The sequence below is a fragment of the Lupinus angustifolius genome, chromosome LG01, assembly GCF_001865875.1.
Source record: "Lupinus angustifolius cultivar Tanjil chromosome LG01, LupAngTanjil_v1.0, whole genome shotgun sequence".
NCBI lineage: Eukaryota > Viridiplantae > Streptophyta > Magnoliopsida > Fabales > Fabaceae > Lupinus > Lupinus angustifolius.
Window position 1 is genome coordinate 33934963 of NC_032009.1, and position 22440 is coordinate 33957402.

General features: G+C 35.0%; 2 protein-coding genes across 6 annotated transcripts; both read left to right on the forward strand.

Moving 5' to 3' along the window:
- Positions 1985-7232, forward strand: LOC109361774 (autophagy-related protein 13b-like). 2 transcript variants are annotated; one of them, XM_019607323.1, is made up of 5 exons: positions 1985-2111; positions 2491-3853; positions 3923-3966; positions 4052-4227; positions 6632-7232. In XM_019607323.1, the coding sequence occupies exons 2-5, from the start codon at positions 2611-2613 to the stop codon at positions 6981-6983; spliced, it is 1815 nt and encodes a 604-aa protein (XP_019462868.1). In that variant the 5' UTR covers positions 1985-2111; positions 2491-2610; the 3' UTR covers positions 6984-7232. The 2 variants fall into 2 exon arrangements, with proteins under 2 accessions (XP_019462868.1, XP_019462862.1); XM_019607317.1 differs by having other exon boundaries at positions 2491-3966.
- On the forward strand, positions 8243-19107 carry LOC109361790 (protein TONSOKU-like). 4 transcript variants are annotated; one of them, XM_019607336.1, is made up of 20 exons: positions 8244-8636; positions 8712-9509; positions 10759-10935; positions 11745-11836; positions 12382-12480; positions 12674-13122; positions 13209-13243; positions 13324-13551; positions 13650-13797; positions 14807-14923; positions 15294-15394; positions 15524-15647; positions 15960-16072; positions 16546-16657; positions 16786-16890; positions 16975-17041; positions 17137-17257; positions 17369-17536; positions 18071-18188; positions 18275-19107. In XM_019607336.1, exons 1-20 carry the CDS (start codon positions 8373-8375, stop codon positions 18778-18780), a joined length of 3942 nt encoding a protein of 1313 aa, XP_019462881.1. In that variant the 5' UTR covers positions 8244-8372; the 3' UTR covers positions 18781-19107. The 4 variants fall into 4 exon arrangements, with proteins under 4 accessions (XP_019462892.1, XP_019462881.1, XP_019462886.1 ...); XM_019607341.1 differs by having other exon boundaries at positions 13644-13797; positions 15294-15367; positions 18275-19106; XM_019607329.1 differs by having other exon boundaries at positions 8245-8636; positions 13644-13797; positions 18275-19105.

Genomic DNA, 22440 nt, shown 5'->3' on the forward strand with positions numbered 1-22440 from the left:
ATGTTTTAATAAATGTAATTATGTTTTAAAATTTTGATGTAATCATTGTACACATGACTTAAGTGGTACAATTTATTAAATGTTTATTTATTTATATATATCAATCGTGTTAAACAAGGTATCAAAGAACCTACCACAAGGAAGCAGATATGAGTCGTCATAATCCAAAAATAAACAATAGTCAATATATTGTTTACTTTTTTTTAATATATATATATATCATATATCAAAATAAATGCTTATTAATTATTTAATTTTTTTGGATTTAAGTTACAACTCTGGTATAACAATGAATCACATAACATATTATGATAAGGCTGGACTAAGTCATCTACAAACATCTCCAAGTATTAATACTCTTGTATTTGAACTTTTTGTGATTAATTAAAAATGTATATCATATAAAAAATTACAAAAAAAATCTATTTTCATTGATTATAAACATTTTTTAAAGTATAGATTTCTCACAAATCATATAATTTTACTACTGTTTTATCAACATATTTCCAATCTGATGCACCAAGTTATCCTAAAGCCATGATAATGATTCATGCCTAAGTCATCTACAAAACCCTAAAAATTATATTGGTTCGTGTATTGTTATCACATCATTGGATAAATTATTTAAATCAACATTAAAATCACTACAGGTCTTCCAAAATTTTGAAGAAAGCTTCAATGTCCACCTTTCAACCACACATATTTTAATAATTTTTAACATTGTTCAAACATACAGGTGGTCATTTTTTATCGAGATAGATCCCTTATCCAAAAAGAGGATATCATTTTAAATCATTGCATAATAGTGCCATAAATTCCAAAAATTAACAACATGATGATTACATCCCGGTTACCCGTACTAACTTCATGTACATGTTGCAATGCAAGTTCTCACTCTCACCATGAAACACAAACTATTTGCTCATTTGTCGTACATTAATTACTCATTTATCCTACATTTATCGTACAATAATGCATAAATCACAACTCCATTTTATTGATAATTCTCTTTTGTGGGCTTATACCAATGTTTTGTATTTTGGTTCAAAATATGCATTCATTGTAATCAGTGAGAATATCGTTTTAATATAGATAGATATAGTGTTAATATATTCTTCAATTCATAGCCATATTCATAACTTTTGGTTTAAAGAACATGCTATCTAATTTGAACCTAAAAAATAATTTTCTATCTTTTAATTACAAAAAATGTACTATGACTCCAAGTTATTTAGGAGAGGTCGAAATTTAGTTCAATCTCTTAAGTCGTATAACTAGTGCTTAAATGAAAATTGATTCACCACACACATATATTTACTAGACTAATAATAAATTTAGTTATTTTATTTATTTTTGTTTGTTGATTGTTTAGCCAATCCCTTTAATAAGGGAGATTAGTTTGTTTTGGGTTCTTTTGGTTGTTGGTCTCTTGTTCATTAAAATATAGGATTTTTTTGGTACATCCTTTGACAACATCCAACTTTTATTTAAGGGTAGATTTATTATTTTATATAATTTAAACATATCATTTCATTTTCTTATAGATTATCTTAGGTAAACCAATTCAAACATATCACAACTTTCTTTTCATATTTATCTATGGAGAAGTGATATATATTTCAGGTAAAATAGACTTAAACAAAACGAACTTTCTTTGTTGCTTATTAGAGAGGAGTTCAACTCCTCTCCGGTACTGGAATATGAGGTTGAGAATTTTTTAAAGAATTTTTATTTATTTTTAATAAAAAACAACATGTAATTATAGTCATTAAAAATTTTTTTTGGCCACATGTCATCATCCTATCTAGCACTGGAGACTGGAGAGGATCCATTTCCATTAGAGAGAGAATGTGAGTGGGCTCCATAAAGTGAGTTATTAGGAATGAAAATCACAGGACTTGATCAAGTCATGTAATCCGGTTTGAGCCAACACCAGCCACTGCCAAATGGTCCCACTCTTCACCACTCCTTACTCTTCTTCATTTCGTGTATATGTCACTGGAATAAAATAACACCACACCCAAACAAACCTTATAATAATAGAAACTCACCCAATCACTCTTCTTCTCTACACTCTTTTAATCGAACCTTCCCTTCGTTTCTCACACAAGGTACAATCTTTCTTCTCTGTCTCTTAACTCCTCTGTGCTATTCCTCATGACCCCACCTACGATTTCTGAATATAAACATCAAAGCTTCAAAATTTAGAATATTCTTTTGTTAAGGATAAGAATTTCAAACGTGTTAATCTATTATCACGGGCAAACGTGTTTTTTCTTCTATATAACACAAACTTTTCCTTACTTCATTCTTCTTTACTAAAATCGTTTTTTTAGCACTGATTCGAGTACCCTTTTGATTATTAAGTGTGCTGGTTGGTTGATTTTGATGTTTTTTATTATGTTCTTACTTTCTCTTATAGCAACCTAGTAATTGGTTATTGCTTCAATAACATTTGAATTTTGAACTTTGTGTTTGATGTTGTTGTAGTGAATTAACTGTTAAGAGATGTTGCTTTTGGGGTTTAAGCTGTAAGCGGTATTAATTTGACTTCTGCTGAAATGGGTTTGATTTTGTTTTTTGGCTGATTGACACTTGACACATAAAACAATGACATCTTCTCATGGTAATGCACACTCGGAAGGTGCTGAGATGGAACAGATAATCACGGAATTTTTCGCTAAAAGTCTTCACATAATACTCGAATCCAGGGCACTCTATGTGTCCTCGCGTAATTCCTTTGGTGATCAAGTTGTGTCATCTCCATCTTCGTCATCTTCATCCTCATCCAGTGTGCGGCCGAGGGATAAATGGTTCAATTTGGCGCTCCGGGAATGCCCTGCAGCATTGGAGAACATCGACCTATGGCGCCAAAGCAATCTTGAGCCGATTGTGATTGATGTGGTTTTGGTGCAGAGGCCTGTGAACTGGGACCCTGCAAGTTTCCCCCCGAAAAGGGTTCTTCCTAGGAGTTCTTCAATGAAAGAAAGATACCCATTTTCCTGGAATAGTGATCAAGAAGAATTGGGAATTGAAACAAAGAGTGAGAAGATTATAGAGAGATGGGTGTTGCAGTATGAGAGTGGAAAAACAAGAGATTCTAATTCCAATAGTAGGAGGTCAAGCAACATTTCTTTGCATACTTTGTATAAGAAATCAACTTTACTTTTGAGGTCTTTGTATTCCACTGTTAGACTTTTACCTGCCCATAAAATTTTCAGAGAGCTTAATTCATCTGCGCAGATTCGTCCATTTACCCTTGTGCACCGCATATCTTCTTTCATTGAGCCCTTCACCCGTAGAGAAGAGGCAGAAATGCTGAAATTTGGGTTCACCCCTGTGGATACTGCGTCCGGTAGGCTCTGCCTTTCAGTGATGTATTTACCATCAGCCTCAGAAGTGAGCTCTGAACCGACAACTCCTATGTCCCCACAAGTTATAACTGATTATGTCGGGAGTCCTTTGGCTGATCCTCTGAGGAGGTTTCCATTGATACCGGTGACAGGATTACCGTCATATGGGTCTCCATCGTCATTGCCATTTTCAAGGCGACATAGTTGGAGTTATGACCATTTTAGAGCTTCTTCTCCTTCCATTGCTTGTTCACCTTCACCTACATATTCAGAATCACACACATCAGTGTCTAATGCAAATTCTCGGCATTTTCCACCTGCAAGTTTGCCTCCACAACCAACTGAGTTATCATTGATTCAGAAGAAGAATACAGGTTTTGATGATCGTTATCCCCATCCATCACACTCAATAGACAATTTTGGGTCATTACCAACTACAACAATTTTACGAACTGAAAGTGCTCCAGTCAGGATACCTGCTGCTGAAGTTACTAATTCCCCAGCGTTCTCTAATAGGCAATATTTGCTTCCATCTCCTCCCCTTGGAGGTTCAAGGCGGGCTTCTAAGACTGATACAAATATGAGCATACAAACAGGTGCGACAGCTGAGAAGGTATGCTGGATGATAACCACAATGCGCTTCTTTTCTTTTGTTTCAATGTATCAGATTTGTTAAGGATGTCTTCTGCTTTCTGTAGTTGTTTTCTCTTGGAAAAGATGAACCGCAAAAATATTCTGGAGTGAAGATATCAGCTAACAGCTCGCCACATATTTCATTTTCCAGAAGCTCCAGTAGATCTTATCAGGATGATTTTGATGATTCTGATTTTACTTGTCCTTTTAATGAAGATGATTTGACAGATCCAGAAAGCAGGTATTTTGTGACAGAAATTCACTACGATTTATGCTTCCTTTTACATTCATTTTGCACATAAGATATCTGTTTTATTAAGTAGTTGATGACTTGGTGCTTCCTATGGTGATGTTTACATTCTTAAAGAAAATAGTATGCATAACTTCTACCATGTTCTATCGTACTTGCATGGAAGGAAGGTCATGCTTTTGGTCTGGGCTAGTCTAGGGTAACAAACTTGCAAGTTCTTGGTGGCTTAGATATCAAATTATATGCTAACAATTTATCAAGGAATCCGCATGTTATATGAGAGACAATGCTCTACTAATTCTGGGTTCATAAATTGTTTTCCATTGACCTAAAAGGAAAAAAACCGACTAAACTGGTAAATCAAAGTAAAATAAGAAACACATTTATTTATTTATAATTCATTATTTCTGTCTCGGATGAAGTTTTTGACATGTACGATCAAAACAGTGTGTTAATCACTCCTCTTCCTCCTTGTCTGCTTTGGAGATTGACATCTAGACTAATCGGCATACACCACTGTGGTGAAACATTACATTTTCTTTTCTTCAGACAACGTTTAGGTTTGTACTATCGGATCTTGAAATTGTATAAATATTTATGATTTATATACCAATGACAATGTTATTGAACTGATTTAGATGCACTATTCTCTTATTTATTTAACCAAAGTTTGAAAGTGTATTTTATTGGTGTGTAATGCTATATTTCCCAAAGTAAGCAAACCAATCAATGTGGCATGTTTTACGTTAATGTTGTCCTTTAATGATATATTTTATTGGTTATGTTTTTTCTTCTTTAATGTTGTCTTATGGTCCTGTCACTTAAACAATCAACATTGATCTAGTTTACTTTTTCACCCATCTGTCCTGTTCTCCCTTTTACCAATTCTTTGGCTGGCAAAAATTCAATCCAGTTCAGGTGGTTATGTCTAAAATCCATTTATTTCCTGAAGGGATGTTAGCACGACTGAATAGACAAAGTAATAGGGTTATCATTATTTTATTTATTCTTACTGTTAATTTATTGCAATAGGGGATCCACAATTCTTTGTTGATGGAGAGAGGGATGTGTGTATCCTTTCTGGAATCTTCATTCTGCCACATTACTGATTCCAATATAAAACCAGTGTTAAAATGTCTTTCCATTTAATGTGGTGAGTTTTATTGTATTATGCCTATAGAAGAAACAAGGTTTAGTGAGAAAAGTGGGAAAACAGCTTAGGAAAGGATGATATATCCTTAAAAGGGCGACTTAGTGCACGAGACTCCCACCTAGTGGGGTCTGGGAGGGTAGAGGTACATAATCTTACCCTCGCAAGCAAAGCAATCAATATTACCGTTGCACTTGCACTGAGGCTCACCCTTAGGTTTGTACTATTGGTTCTTGAACCAATGACCTCCGGGTCACAAGGCAAGCAATCTTACCGTTGCACTGAGGCTCACCCTTAGAGGATAATATATCCTTCAAGAAAGAAAAAGAAAATACAACAGAGAATATGAAAAAATCCAGAGTGCATCAATACTGCTTAGTTTCCCCATGAAAGCTTGTTTTTTTTATTTATTATTCCTAAACAAGTGTGGTGCGCACACAATACAAAAACCATAATTATTATTTAGTTTTTATTGAGAAGGTTAGTGGTATTGGTACATGACTACTACTAGACACTAATTTCTGAAGGAGTTCTGGATTGTAATTTTATTTAGCAGAAACTCTTGTCATTCTTCAGAATAGCTGTTATCTACTGTTCAGCATGCGTTTAGGAGATTCAGTAAATTGGAACTGTCCTGCTCTGCTAATGAAGAAGGATTTGCTTTAGCAACTGACATGTCATTTTGAGAGATGATTGAAGACAAAGACATTAGGTGGTATGTTTGTGTGAGAGTATAAAAACTACCCTGATTGCTGACCATATATTGTTTTTTTGTAATTTAGATAGTAAGAATTAGTTTGTATGTCGGGTATTCGGTGTTGCATATGGGCATTGCTTGCTAGATAAAGAACACTGTTTGTTGGAATTTTTTTGTGGACCATTCTGATATGTCATTTAGTCATTCTTGTAAATCTTTGAACTGTTTTCTCATGCAATCAGATTTGAATTTTGACTGAATAAAGAAATGAGCTGAATTCAAATACAAATCATGGGTCGCTGGCAGACATGTTATTCGTCTTAATTTTCGTTGTGAATAGTTGTTATCCATCGAGATAGGGGTGTCCATTCAAGTTGGAGACGCGGTTCACAACTTCACTCTGATACTTGTGCTGATTACATTTCAGTTTTGCTTTTAGAATTAAAATATAATCTATTTTTGATAGCTTTTGTTTCACTATGATGACATAACTTTGCTTAATTGTCTTTTATTTAGAAATTCTAACACAATTCATCGCACATAACCAGAGCGGAATCTTTTGATCATGGACATATGGCTGACGCGCTCGAAGCCGGAGGATTCTTTCCTATCAGAAAGTCCCATGATGCTGCTGTTGGCACACTTGTACATTTGCTGAAGAAAGCACCACCTCTCCGTCAAGATCTCTCCACTTCCGAGCACTTGTCACAAGGCGCACACTCAGAAATCTGGAACAACAACATTAAAGAGTCCAACCAGATCCCAGATGCTCTAATGCCAGTGAGCATGACGTCTTCGGGTCTCATAGCCACTAGGAAAACAACAGCTGATGCATTGGAAGAGTTCCATAGTTACAGAGAGATGAAAAACTTGTTGCTTACGCGAGGTAGTAAGAACTAGATATAGTACACTTTTGCTTCTGTGAATAAGTTCATGCTGATGTTAAATTGGCAAAACGCATGTACAGCTTTTTTACTTGATAACTTCTTTGTATCGAAAATATGTGTAAATATGATGATCAAGAAAACCTTAGTCCTACTAGGTGGGTCGACTATATAAATCGAGTGCGTGTCTTTTGGCACACTACAACCTTATATTGTGTAAAATACATGAAACTGATGATCAAATCTGATCCATTTGGGCACACTACTATATTTTATTGTGTAAAATACATGAAACTGTAGAATCATCACCCTTACCTTATTATTTCATGGAATTGTGTGTTTGTGGTAGTGCTATATAAATTTATCATTAGTAATAATAACATATTTAATTTTATAGAGATATTAATAATAAAATGTAAGTTATAGCTAATTTAAGCCTTTTAGATTTTGAGGAAAAAAGTACATACTCATGATGTTTGAGTTTTATAGATTGTTATTGTATTATCTATCATTCATGTTTAACTATCATTGACTTATCAAAAAGTAATATAAATGAATAATGAATATATAATGAGTGTGTATAAATCTTTACTCTAACGGTGCACAAATATTAAATTCTTAGATTTTAACTAATATTACTTGAATTAGTTTTATCATATTTTACTTTATTACTGATTTAATTTTGTAATAAAACTATGAATGTAATATGTATACAGTGGTGTAAAGGTTTAAACACTATATTATCGATCATTTATTTGAATTTTTTTTAAGACTCAATGATAATTAAATATCAATGATAGATAATATAATAACAATGTATAAATTATAAAACTCATACATCGTCAGAATATACATTTATTTCTCTAAAACTAGTAGTAATTAGCATTTTAACACCCACTTAATATCTATTGATTTGCATTTTTAGTTTAATGTATTATATGAAATAGTAACTTAAATCAAAACTATATATATAAATTAAAATATATAAAATTATTTTTTGATATCACAAGTATGAAATTAATATATTTCGGGATACATAACTGCTTCTCAATATATAGATATGAAACAAATCTATTTTAGATTACACAATTATTATCCAACAAATTTCACTTATAAAAATAGAATATTTGACTTTTAGTAAAGATCTTGTGAAACCTTAAACCCATATACCAACATATAAAATTAGTTATGCCACGTAATCATTTTACATTATTAAAACAATTTTGAAAATAGGAATTAAAAATAAAATAAAATAAAATAGCTCTTGGCGGGACGGGGGAAAATTTCTTTTCAACCAGCAACAAGGACGGCGGGAGTAACATTTATTTTCAGAAATTGAACCCTCACACAAGAATTGAGAAGTGAAGAGAACCTAAAACGACACCGTTCCTCCCTTGTTTTGGAGATGGACTCTGAACTGAAGGCGGCGAGATCCGCCTACCGGAACGCCAAGGCGGATGGCAACCACCGCGAGGAGGCGCGTTGGGCGAACGTCATCAGCAATATTCTAAAAAACAAAGGAGAATATTTTGAATCCCTTAAATGGCTTCGAATCGATTACGAAGTATCGCTAAAGTACTTGCCCGAGAAAGACTTGCTTTCAACGTGTCAATCCCTCGGAGAAATCTACCTCCGTCTCGAACAATTCTCTGATGCACTCATTTATCAGGTAAATTTCCATTTATTTCATACACTAAACCCTAATTTTGATCGTTTTATAATATCGTTACATTTTTTGTTGCAGAAAAAACATCTAGATCTCGCTAGGGAAGCTAACGACATTGTGGAGCAGCAGAGAGCGAGCACCCAGCTCGGTCGAACATATTACGAACTGTTTTCGAGATCGGAACATGATCATCACTCGATTCGTAATGCGAAGAAGTATTTCAATTGTGCGATGGAGCTGGCGGTTACTCTCAAGCAGAATCCCCCGAATAACAAGTCTTCGTTCCTCAAGGAATACATTGATGCACATAACAATATAGGAATGCTGGAAATGGAGCTTGATAGTTTGGATGAGGCAAAGAGGATATTAAATCGAGGACTAGAGATTTGTGATGAAGAGGAGATTAGTGAATTTGATGATGGGAGAAGTAGGCTTCATCATAACCTTGGAAATGTGTATATGGAACTTAGGGTTTGGGATCATGCTAGAAAGCATGTCAGAAGGGATATTATAATTTGTAACAGGATAAGACATTGCCAAGGGGAAGCAAAGGGGTATATTAACCTTGGTGAGGTGCATTATAGGACTCAGAAGTATGAGGATGCAAGGTCTTCTTATGAAAGGGCGCTTGCTTTGGCCAAGCTGCTAGAGGACGAAGATGGTTTGGTTAGGCAAATTGATCGGAATATTGAGATTGTGAAAGAAGCCATGAAAGTGATGAGTGAAATAAAGAAAGAAGAGCAGAACCTTAAGAAGCTTAGAAGAGATGCAGCAAATGCAAGAGAGACACCACATGAGAGGAAATGTTTGCTGCAGACAATTAAGTCTCTTGATGGCCTCATTGATAAATCAAGGTCGATCTCTGTGTGGGAGAAGGTATTGATTATGTGTTCATATATTATAATAATTATGTTACCTAGAAGCCATTTGTTTTGCAATTACCTGAAAGTTTAACAATGTACAAATGTGGCAATTCTAGTTTTACTCTGATTCCAGAACATTTATCTGTACCAATTAGGATTTTTTTGGTCAGTTTGGTTCACTAATGTTGGTTGGTGGAACTATGTGCATTTAGAGTTGCTCATACTTCGTTATGGATTAACCACGTACTTGTTAAATTTTGCTGTAACCATGGTTCTTTCTTTCTTTCTTTTCTGCAATTTGTTAAGTTGGTTAGAGCACCCGTTTAGTAAATGGGAGGTCTTGAGTTCAACTCTCAATAAAAGCATTATTTTTAGAGAGGATGAGCCTCAACGTAACATTAGGTAGTCAATTGCGGATAGCAGACGACCCCAAGAACGCAAGCGGGATGACTGCTACAACTAAAGGATTTTTTTACAGAGAGTCGAAGGGAAGGAACCAAGGCTGAGAGTCACATGTTTTTAGTGTCTTTTAAAAGGTAAAGTGTTTTCACGTGTCTTTTTAAAAGGGAAGGAAGGGGAAGAGTTTTTTTTAATAAAAAACCCCAAAAAATCAATGCCATGTAATAACAAATAAGGGCAAAAAGGACATTTCACATTAAAATTAGGGTTCTTAGCGTTGGAGTGGTTTTTACAGCCAGTTCTGAAGCATGATTTTGCTGCTAATCAACCTGCAACGGGCACGACAACCAACCACGCTGCTATATGCCATTTCGTTGTGGGGAAGGCTGACAACGTCCACAACCAACCCTACTGTGTGCGATCGGCTACCTAGGTGTAACGGTAAGGTTGATACATAGTGACCATGAGGACATAAGTTCGAATCCTAGAAACAACCTCTCTGTTTGCAGGTGTAAGGTTACATATATCTATCCTCCCCAGACCCCACTAAGTGAGAGTCTCGTGCATTGGACCACCCTTTCTTTTGTTCAATTGGAAAGCCTATATATGAATTTATTACGAAGAAAAAGTGAGAGTTTATTTAGTTGTGTTGAAATTTTATATTGTTAGAGCACTAAAATATGTCTTCACATATTTTCTTAAAGCAAGCGTTATAGTGCATGTGTTATTGAAACTTGCTGATATGATGTTTTACTCCATGTTTGATTTATTTGACTATCTACTAGGATTATTCGGTGAATACATAGCCCTTTTGAAGCTATGGTATGTTTAGTAATTACTAGCATGTCATCATTCTTGTTTAGCAATGTGAATTTGCAAAGGAGAAGAAGAAAATAGCAAGTGAACTCTGTGACAGCCTAAAGCTGGCTGATTCATATCTGGATGTTGGAGAATCATATCAGAAGCTCAGAAAATTCAACAAAGCAATCAAATGGTATAAAAAAAGTTGGGAAACATACAAAACAATTCGTTACTTGGAGGTAAAATGTCATTGTTTCATCATATAAGTTCAACAGGAATGGGTCCTCTTATGATTTTAACATGACTTTGTCATTTGAAAAGAGAGATAGATGCAAATACTTCAGATAGTGGGGCCTTCTTAAAATGTGTGGGATCCTGTTTTTAAGTTTTTTCCTGTCTATCTCTCTCCACATGAATTTGTCCTTTGAAAATTTGACATGAGAGGATTCATTCTGTAAGTTGAACACCTTTGTTCTATTTTTCCTTCTGACTTTAATTCAATATGGATTATTACACAAATCTGACTTTAAAAACTCCATATGTGATCATTTGAAAATATTTGTAATGTGTATTGCAACTTAGTTGCTTGCACTGAAACATGGGGTCCTTTCTGGAGCAGAGTTCTGTCCATGTTAGTAGAAATTTATATACCCTAATAGTAATACACTAGTGGAACTAAAGGAGTTAGGTGACTCAGAAATTAACTATGTTGTGAGACTATCATTATAATTCTTCATAATAAAATCTAGGAAATTGAGTGTATTACTCTCATTGTACATCAGATTTCTTGTGTGCCAGACATGTATTGAACTCTCATATTATAATATTATATTCAACATAACACTTGAAATCCTGATGGGACAATGGAAGTTGGGCACTTCAATTTTTCTGTCTATGTGTCAGTGTCCTTGCTTCTTAGGTTGCTTGGTATCCAAACTCCAAAGATATATGTAGCTGAAATAGTTATACACACACACATGTTCTCCACTTTGCCCATGGCAAAGTTGCTGCTTGGTTGATTCTTATGCTTTGCTGGTAATGATTATAGGGGCAAGCGCTAGTGAAAATTAATATGGGTAATGTGTTGGATTCTACCCATGATTGGAGAGGAGCATTAGCTGCTTTTCAAGAGAGCTACAGGTAATGGTATCCAGATATTAAAATTTACACCTTGGTTTTGTTTTCTGAATTTTGAGAACTAGAGTGTGTCTAACAAGAATAAATTTGTAATTATAACTATTCTCCAAGAAGCTGAATTTATTCTCTCATGCTTTGATGCATCTGGGTTGCAAAAGACATGTGACCAACATGTTGTATATTGTGGGAGCACTACAGATGTTTCTTGGTGTATGGAAGAAAATTACTAGAGTGAGATTCTTCTCATCATGCAGTTCCTTACCGTGTTGATGACCAAGTCATACTGGTTTCTTTAAAAATTCTCAAAAGTTATTGCTGTGTTAATATATGTTTGGCTGCTATAGATTTTTTTATTTGATTTGTGACACATCATGAAATTCACATTTTAAAGGTGCAGTGAAGAACACATTGTCATGCTACAAGGTGCATCTAACAGTTGCAGCATCATATGCAACCCACCCTAAAGTTGTTTGACAAAATACATCCTTGTTGGCTTCCTTGTGGTGGTTTTATATGACCTATGCTCATTTGTTTGTGCGGTAATGCAGTATTGCTGTTGAAGCTGACCTCCCTGATGTACAGCTTATGGCCTTGGAAAATATGCATTATAGCAACATGGTACGATTTGATGACGAGGGCGAGACAAGGTAAATGATTCGTGGAAATCTATAATCCTTATATACACATTTCTGTGGTTATTAAGTTACTCAAGGACTCATTTTAATATTCTAACCCTCAGAGGCCGAAATCTTGTAATCTACAAAGTGGAATTTGTTTTATTTTGTTTGCGCTTACATATTACATGTTCTATTACTGCTGATCAATCGTGATCCTCTGTAGGAGGTTGAAACTTCTAATTGATAAGCTGAGTAAGTCAACAGAAAAAGATGCAGAAGCTAAAAACATAGCAGAGGATTGTTGCTCTGAGACTGATACTGATGCAGATGATAATCTGTCAAACAGTGGGTCTGATAATTTCTGCTCTCGCAAGACAGTTTCCAGATCAAAAACTGTGACTACTGGAGAAGTATTGAAAGATGACACACCTCTTATGTCACTCTCTCAGTCCATAAAAGGCTCATCCCGAAAGATAACAGGCCATGTGGAAAAAATTGCCAGCTCTACGAAGCAAGCGGAGCAGTCAACCAATCTAACCAGCAATCATCAGACAGCAGCTGGTCGTAAACGTGTCCGTGTAATTCTTTCTGACGACGATGATGATGAGATGGAGAGTTCAAGCAGAAAGGATCATCATTGCCTGTTTGAGGATTTGTCAACTGATGATGCAAGTATGTTTCACCATTACTTGCTTTGCTCTGATCCTTAGACTTCCTATTCCAAAATTAAGTACTGACTGATACTTGCCCGATTGCAGTTAAGGGGAAATCCAGTCCTTCTCATAATATTCAGGTAATGAAATCTCAGATTGTTGTTTTCATGAGTTTTATTTGAGTATCAACATGTGGGTGCTCAGCCTTTTTGGATGGCAGATGGTCTCAGAGTATGGATCTAAACATGCACATAATGTTGAAGAAAGTAGTAGTTCTTTCAAATGCTGGAGTCCGCATAGGGCCACTAGACCTGGCAGACATTCTCGATCTTTGAGCAATGATATAGTTACCGAACTAGATTTTCCTAGTTGTTCAAAATGTGACACAGATGTCTCTGGCAAACAAAATGTTGATGTCCATCCCATGATGAAATATTCCCAGAATGATGTGAGTTCTGTTATGGCTTGAATAAGAATATATTTGAGAGTTCATTCTTTCGCCAAATTTTTCTCACCTCTTACCTTGTTTATTTTCTCTAGTTGCAGCAATATATTACATGCTGGATTGGGAATGATCCAATTCACATAGAAGAATCCATGTGTACTGCCAACGATCAGTTGAACATTGAGTCTTTGAAGGCTGTAGTTGCATGCTCATACTATCTACAACTTCCCACAGAAAAGAGATCAGAGGGTAGGCAGTTCCTAGTTTGAGTGTTTTCTGTTGCAGTTAATATTAGCATAGAAGATCAACAAGCAGCTTACGAATTAACTTGGTATAAATTAAATCCAAAAAGAAAGGACAGTGGATTTAGGTATCCTGGGTGTGCACATAAAATGTGATGGATGCTCATCGTCGTTAATATTAAACAGGACACTGATGCTGTCTGGCAAAAACATTTCCAATCAAGAAAAATTAAACAGAGCTGGCAACAATATTTTCATGTTGGGGTACTGTTAATAATTCTTTTGGACATGGATCAACCATTATTTCCTACTTAAGTTTATTCTTCTTGAACTGCAAATATGTTTGGCAAGATTTCCTTAGTTATAATTCTCTATAATTCTCTCATTTTATTATTGGCACATGTCTGAAACTTTCCATTTAGTTACTATCAATATGAATATTTTTTGCTCAATGGTTCTACCAGGGTTAGGGGTGATTTGGTTTTGCTGTGTCTATTGGTTGGTCTACCTGAGGTATTTGGGTAGAGTAGTCAAGTTTCACTAAGTGACAGAATTCATTCTTCCCTTTGTACTGAACATAGTGTACTTATCTCTTAGACTTGTACTGTTGTACATGGTTTTAAGCTTTCTATAGATCGTAATGTTTGCTTTGGCACTGGTGGATGGATAGAGGCACAAAACGAGACACTGCATGAGGCATAGATTGTCACATAGCAAGAACTAATAAATGCTTGAACACAATTTTTGCCTAAATATATCCTGCTTGTGCCCAAGCTTTTTGCAACAAATTCTTGTACTGCATAGGACTATATTAAGTATCATGGACTTAATTCCATGCTTCGTTATTTGTCAACTGACAATTAATCCGCAGCTTTATCAACCCCCTTATTAACTTCTAATACATTTACTTCATTAGTTTTTATTCATTTATTTGTGTTGTTTTGCAGTTTTACTTCACTTTACCTTTTCTTAACTCCTGAATTCACTTTACTGTACTAATATAAATTTATGAGTAGGTCTGTTGCCCATTGTTCAGTACATAAAATGTGCTGGAAGAGATTTAGAATCTATGGAAAACGTTGAAAGTGTTAAGGAACACCTGAGAAATGGCACAGTTGAAGCTTCCATTGATGGTATGCAATACTAATGCTTTTTGGTTTCCATTCATCTGCATTATCACCATGCTATTATTTTTCTGCTATGTCCGTAACTTTTTTATTTTATCTGTCTTCTGTCAAGAACTTCTTCTCTAATTATTTCTTGCATGATGCCCATAAACATTTCCATCTCAAGAATAGCTCACATGTTATCAATGGATAAAAATTTATTCAACTCATTGTCATTTGATATTCATTGATCTTGCAATTTATGTAAGCATTGAAAGTAGACAGCAGAAGAGGTGTATGATTCATTTGATAAAGCAGACAGTCATAGGCATGTGCTGTATAGCTTTCTATCATTTATCTCCAACTGAGAAATGTGGTTGATTTCTATCCTTTACAGGGTGGATTCACAAGCGCCTAATAAAAATGTACACCGACTGCTGCAAAGAGTTGTCTGAGATACCTAATATGAAGGTACTGAAGAAACTTTATAATTTAGAGGTAAGAAAGATCTTAGTTGTATAAATTCTTTTATTTCCACTTCAGAGTGACAAATATGCCTTTTCATTTTCACCTGTTGGACTGAATTTGGATATTTACTACAACTGATTTACTTATTGTTGTCAACAGGTTTCAGATGATGAAATTGTTGTGTCTGAGTGTGATCTGCATGATTTGTCTATAACTCCATTGATAAATGCACTGCATTCCCAACAAGCGTTTGCAATGCTTGACCTCTCACACAATTTGTTAGGTACACTGTTCTGATTTGTGGTCTTTTTATTGCTTTAGATTCTGCTGTATTGTTTCAGCCTGCATATTGTCTAGTGAGTAGTGACCACTCTTTCTTTACTTTCCTTTTTGTATGCCTATGCTCCAAGGAGAGCCATTCTTTTTTACTCTCAAGTCTCTTCTGTATTTTATTGACAAAAAAGTCTTGCAATAAGTCCTTGGTTGGTAACTAAAAAGAATACTAAAAGCATAAAAGGATTAAAAGAGAAAATTAGATTATAATGAGTGAAATCTATTGAATAGTTTCTTATTTGTATTGAATTGCTATATTTAGGAAATGGGACAATGGAGAAACTTCAAAAGGTATTCACAGCATCAGGCCAATCTTATTGTGACTTGACTCTGGATTTGCATTGCAATCGATTTGGCCCAACAGCTTTGTTTCAGGTATGATACCACTTGTGACCCCTTTTGCCCTCTGCCTGTCTTTCTTCTTCCTCTTGCTCCATCTTCTAAAATTGGTTCTCGTTAAATGCAAATTTTAGGTATGATGGTCTGGGGTGATATTTTCACTTTATCACCCTTTATAGAAAAATATTCCCAAAGATTGAACTCATGTGAATATAATGGGGCCATGAGAACATACACTAGATATTAGTTGTGGTGTGTTGTGTTGTGAAAAATTAATTATTTATCAAGCCTTAGAGCACTGAAATAACAACTAACTTCACCTGCCTTGCTCCCTCAAGGCCATTTCAATAGTTTTCAAATCTCAGTCTCTTCCAGAAGAACTTTCTAATCAATGAAATTCTTCATTAATATATGATTAAAGAATGTCTCTATTTGCATGGCTAAGATACTATTAATCATCATGTGTTCACAACTTACTGATGTGTTAACTTTGCTTATTCTTCTGTTAGATTTGTGAATGTCCAGTCCTATTTGCTCGACTAGAAGTGCTTAACATTTCTGGAAACCGTCTTACTGATGCATGTGGATCATATCTTTCAACTATCTTAAAAAGATGTACAGGTGAGATGCATGATCTGAAGCTCTTTTGAAAATGTGGAGACACTGTCTCTTGAATGTGCTAGTATAGTTTATGTGCATTGCTGCTGCAGACATATCCTTATTTCTACTACAAGTGTTTTGTTTTGTAGCCCTCTGTAGCTTGAATGTAGAGAATTGTTGTATCACATCAAAAACTATTCAAAAGATTGCTGATGCATTGGACTCTAGATCTGTACTTACACATCTTTGTATAGGTATAATGAATAATGAATTTATCATTCTTTTCTAATCCCTTATATCAGAATCATATAGCATAATGGGTGATATTCCTTTGGCAGGAAATAACAGCCCTGTATCTGGAAATGCTATAACCAATCTTCTGTCTAAGCTGTCTACTTTGAAAAGGTTGAAACAACTACACTGACATCATCATCAGCCTCTCTGTAACATCTTTACATAATTTGTATTAACAAGTTTAAATTAAAATTTGCTCATTGTAGGTTTTCTGAGCTAAATCTGCATGGTCTAAAACTAGGCAAACCAGTCGTCGATGCCCTTTGCCATCTTGCAGAGACCATGACTTTATCAGGATTATTACTCGGAGACACGGGTATTGGAACTGTGAGTAAACTTTATCTTCTACCATGTATTAATTTTACTGTTGATATCATTATTTTTTTAGCATGCATAACTAACCTACTCTTCTGACTGGATAGAGGCATTATTTTGCAGGAAGGAGCGATGCAATTAGCAAAATCATTGCTCAAAGGATCAGAAGAGCTGGTGAAACTTGATCTATCATATTGTGGGCTAACATCTAACTTTGCTTTAAATATCAGTGTCAATTTATTTTGGTCCATCCTAGAGCTGAACCTGGAAGGAAATCCTATTATGTTTGAGGTTTGTTGCATGTAATGAAGGATTTCTATTGCTATTATTCTTGTAATGCATCCTGTTTTGTTGACTGTTTTATTTACTTGCTGTTATATGCTGCTGTAACATTCAACATAGAATCTGGCTTCTGTTCCCATTTCCTTACCCAACTAGTTTGCAGTTTCTAGGTTTAGTACTTTTGTTATATCTTTTGCTGATTTTAGTGATGATTTATGGGAATTTAACCAGTTAAATTTATTGTTTCTGTTAAGACAAGAAAGGGCAGTTACTTTAGTTGGTTAGAAGGGGTTGATGTAGTTAGTGAGAGGGAAAGGGGTGGAATAAAGGATGTCTATTGAAATCTTTATAAGCAGAGCTTCTGCTTGGTTGTGAAAGGAGCAACCTTTGGAGAACTCTCTCCGCTTTTCATGTTCAGTTCATTTGATCATTCAATAAAATTCATCCATTACATTTCCCAATTGTTATCAACTTCACAGTTATGTTCTTAGGTTTATGACAGTTATGTACAGTTTTAATATCTCTAATCTCTAATGAATACAGGGCAGCGATACTCTATTTTCTCTTCTCATGAACCCACAGTGCTGTCTTAAAGTTTTGGTCCTTAGTAAGTGTCAACTTGGGCTCGCTGGAGTTCTTCACATAATTGAGGCACTGGCAGGTAGGCATTAAATCCTATTTGGGTGGTAATCCTTATTTCATTTTTTCGAACTACTATGCCATGATTATTTTGTTTTCTTTTATCAGAAAACTGCTGCCTGGAGGAGCTTAATCTTGCTGCTAATTCCGTTCCAAATGAACTTACTGCTCTACAATGTGATGCATCAGTGCAAGGATGCTCACAGAAGCAGGAGCAAAAAGCTGATACTACGAAAGAGGATGAAAATCAAGAGTTCCGTTACACTGATTACGATCAGCTCGAAGTTGCTGATAGTGAAGAATTACCTGTTAGAGTAGAAGCTGCTGCTTCAGGAATCGATGACAGCTGCGCCAGTTCATGTAAAAAAAATTCTTCATCCTCTGAGTGCCATTTCACACAACAGTTTTCGGTTGCTATTGGTAAGGCAAAGAACTTGCAATTACTGGACCTTAGTGATAATGATTTTTCTGCACAAGCTGCAGAAACATTCTACAGTTCATGGACAACTTTAAGACCACTTTCAAGTCAGAAGCACATCACGGAGTGTATCATTCATTTCTCAATGAAGGAAAATAAGTGCTGCAGAGTAAAACCATGCTGCAAGAAAGTTTGATTTTGTTGCTCCCATCCAATGTCACTATCCTGACAAAAGAATAAGACATGAATAAAACATTATTTTTTTATTAATTTTTTCATCGTTAAGAGCTATAATTTCTGAATGTCAGTTGTAAGTAAGACACGAGTGCTCTTGCGTCATTTATCATGTAAAGTAAAAGACCAATGTGAAACACATTCATCCGACTTTCATGTGCATATAGTAGTATGTACAGATTGACCAGCCATACTAACTTGTTGGTAGTTGTAGTTGTGCATCATGCAAAGCTATGTTTCACAAAGCTATGTATTAAACAGAATAATAAGTATTAGGTGTGTAAATGATTAGAGGCAAGTCAGACACTTAAAGCTTAGGCCCCAATTAAATACCCATTAAATTTTAGAGCAAGGTTGAGTTTGGGAGTTTTTAAAGAGGATTTATGATTGATGAGTTAAGCATTCCAACAACTATGAGATTGATGAACATGCTTATAGGATTAGCAACATGTCCTTATAACATTCCATATTGTGTAATACCTACAAGTCCCAAATCTTTATAAAATGGCAGGAATAACCACAAGGGAAAATATGCAAACAGAGAGGAATGGAAGAAAAATGAAAATCAAAGATGTCAAGTTATCAACAGGTCAATATGGTTCAACTTCAGATGTTAATTAAATATTTGAATTTCCTGCAATGCAACCAGAGGGTGGGAAGGAAAACTATAAAAAAATATAACTCTCGTTTCAAATATAATCAACTTTGACATTCTTATTTGGTGAAAGTAAACACTAGAATATAACTTGTGAATGATACCCCGTGCTCAATGTTCAACATTACTGTTTCAGCTTATGGAATGAATTATCAGCTTATGTACCATTTTATTTTGTGGGAACTATTCATTACTTAGTTGAAAGTATTCACTTATTATTAAATCTCGTTTATGTTCCTTGCACATGTCTTTTAGGCATGATGCACTTTTCTCATTGCAACATGTTGTTTTTGACCGAGCCAGATTCCTGACCATGACCAAGCACTTTTGATGCATCATGACCGAACAAGGCAGGAGCACCTGACTGAAGATTTATGACCGAGGAGGCAAAACATGACCGAGCCAACCTGGCGCATCAACACGCATCCTTGGCGCGCATCAGCACGCATCCTTGGCGCACCAATCTGCATCACTTGGCGCAAATCCTTGGCGCACCAACCTGCATCACTTGGCGCACCAATCTGCATCACTTGGCGCATCTTTTCTGCTGCATCAGAATGCATCTTGGTGCCCCTAGATTAGTCATTTGTGCATCATTTTCCTTTACTTAAGATTAGTTTTAGTAGCAGAGTAATATTCCTTTCAAGCATATGTTAAATGTGTTAGTTAATTTGTTACAAGTTTGTTAAGTTTGTTGCATTGCTTCTTCCGCAAGCAATCTAGGCTATATATCATATGAGCCACATCTCTTGTAACAATTCAATTCAATCATTCAATAAAATCATATACTACATCTTCTCATTCATGGATTCCTTTACTTATCATCTTTACAATTCATTGCCTTACAAGTATTAATATTATTGATTTGATATTAAATACTACCACCTACACATTATATACTATGATTCTTATGATTAGGCTTTAACGTGGGGTCATAAATTCAATTATCATGAAGGTAATATAAGCTGTAATTATTATGCATGTGTTTCCTTTGTTTCAAAACCATGCTTGCTTAATGTAGTTATTCTTCTTGTATGGTTGTGTGTAGCTATGACGATGGAGTTTGATGGGTCCGGGTAGTGCATTCTCGATTTCTCATTACTTCATTTTTAGACCCAGATCCGTGCAGATACATGTTGGGTCTGTTACGCACAGATCATACTTGTGAATCCTTCGGTACCTAGTGGATCTGTAGGTACCCACAAATTAAAATATTAAAAATAATTGTGAGTAATTTATGTAATTATGTGTTTATTTTCTACACTCTTATATGTTATTTAAGGAATTGACAAGAGAAAAAATTATAAAACATAATTTAAAGTTTTAAACACAATTTAAGTTGACTATTAAACACAATTGATTTTACTCAAACGATCATAAAAAGACAGTCACTACTTCAATATTTTGATGTAAAATTGATTTAGTAAGAATTATTTGATGGAAAATTCAACACAATAACAATGTAAACTCTAACAGAGTATAGAGTATATGCAGCGGATAATAATTTTCCCAACTTGCTAGAATCTACGAGGAGCAATATCAAATAATGTAGTAACACATTAGGGACACCAAAATTTTAACGTGAAAAACCTTTCCAAAGTGAGAAGTAAAAACCACGAGCACAAGTCAGTCAATCAAGCTCCACTATAATCAAAATAGGAATACAAAAGTGTCTCCAAAATATAGCACAAAACATGCTCAACAATACGACATACAACATAGCAACAAGCTTGAAAATGAGGTCAAGAAAAACCAGAAACACAGCTGTTGTAACAGCTCGATTTCTACCACCTCGGACGTCGTCTCACCGATCCAAACGTTCAGAATGAAGTACTATAAGTTGTGAACCTGTTGTCCAAATTTCAGACCAATCCAACGGTGAACAAAGACGTAGTCGCGAGTTTCCCACGGCTGCTTGGAGTTCCTGCGGGTTGAGTTTACTTATATTCTCTCACACTTTTTAATTGTCTCTTCTTGCATACATTGCTTTGACTCCCTTGCCACATCTGACCCCTATCTATTAGATTAAGTGGGACAAGTAGGCTTTGCCCAACTGAGTCTTTATCCACATAGGAAGGGAGCCCAAACCCAACAGTATTTAATTAACATAACATTAGATTACTCATATGAATTAACAACATAATACTACGTTACACTCCTTAATAATATAGCATCAATGTTTAACAACATTACAATTATGGATTAACAATATAACATTACAATTACGATTAAATAATTTTACAATTATGATACTATATATAGATTTAGGAAGGAATAATGAGTCCGTGTACTACGGGTTTGAGTACCTCATTATCCGGACTCAGACCTATCCAATAATGAATCTCAAAATCTCGAGTCTTAGTTACCAATGAATCCAAAAACATAGACCCATACCCAACCCATTGCCAATATTATTTATGAGTACTAGTGGTCAGGGTCTCATTGCCATCCTAGTTGTGTGTTCACAATATATAAAGGAAGTTATAATATGTAAATGAGACAAAACCCTAAACACCTAAATCTGCTTCTTTTCTGTCTTTTGTCACTTCTTTTGTCACTTCCTTTCTCTGTATCCTTCTCAATATAAGAGTACATGTTCAGTTGTTCTATATTTTTTGAAAATAAGGGTTTATTCTTTCCAATAACACATATATTTGGTGAAGGATCTTCAAGGGGATGAGGATGCATGACTCAAAATACCAACCTTATCAACTTTTTTTTCAATCATATTCTAAGGTTTTTATCAACATTATCAGATTCAGAGCTAGTATATATTTCTCTTTTTTATGAATATATGATGATGTTGTCCTAAATATCACAGTTTAGGTCCTGGGTTTAAATTTGATTCTTATTAAGCAAAGTTTTGGGTTCGAATCTGATAGATGATAAAATATCTACTAGGAGAATTAGTCTTATATATCTGTGAATGTTCCCGACTCAGATAATATTACTTTCAGTGCGAAAATA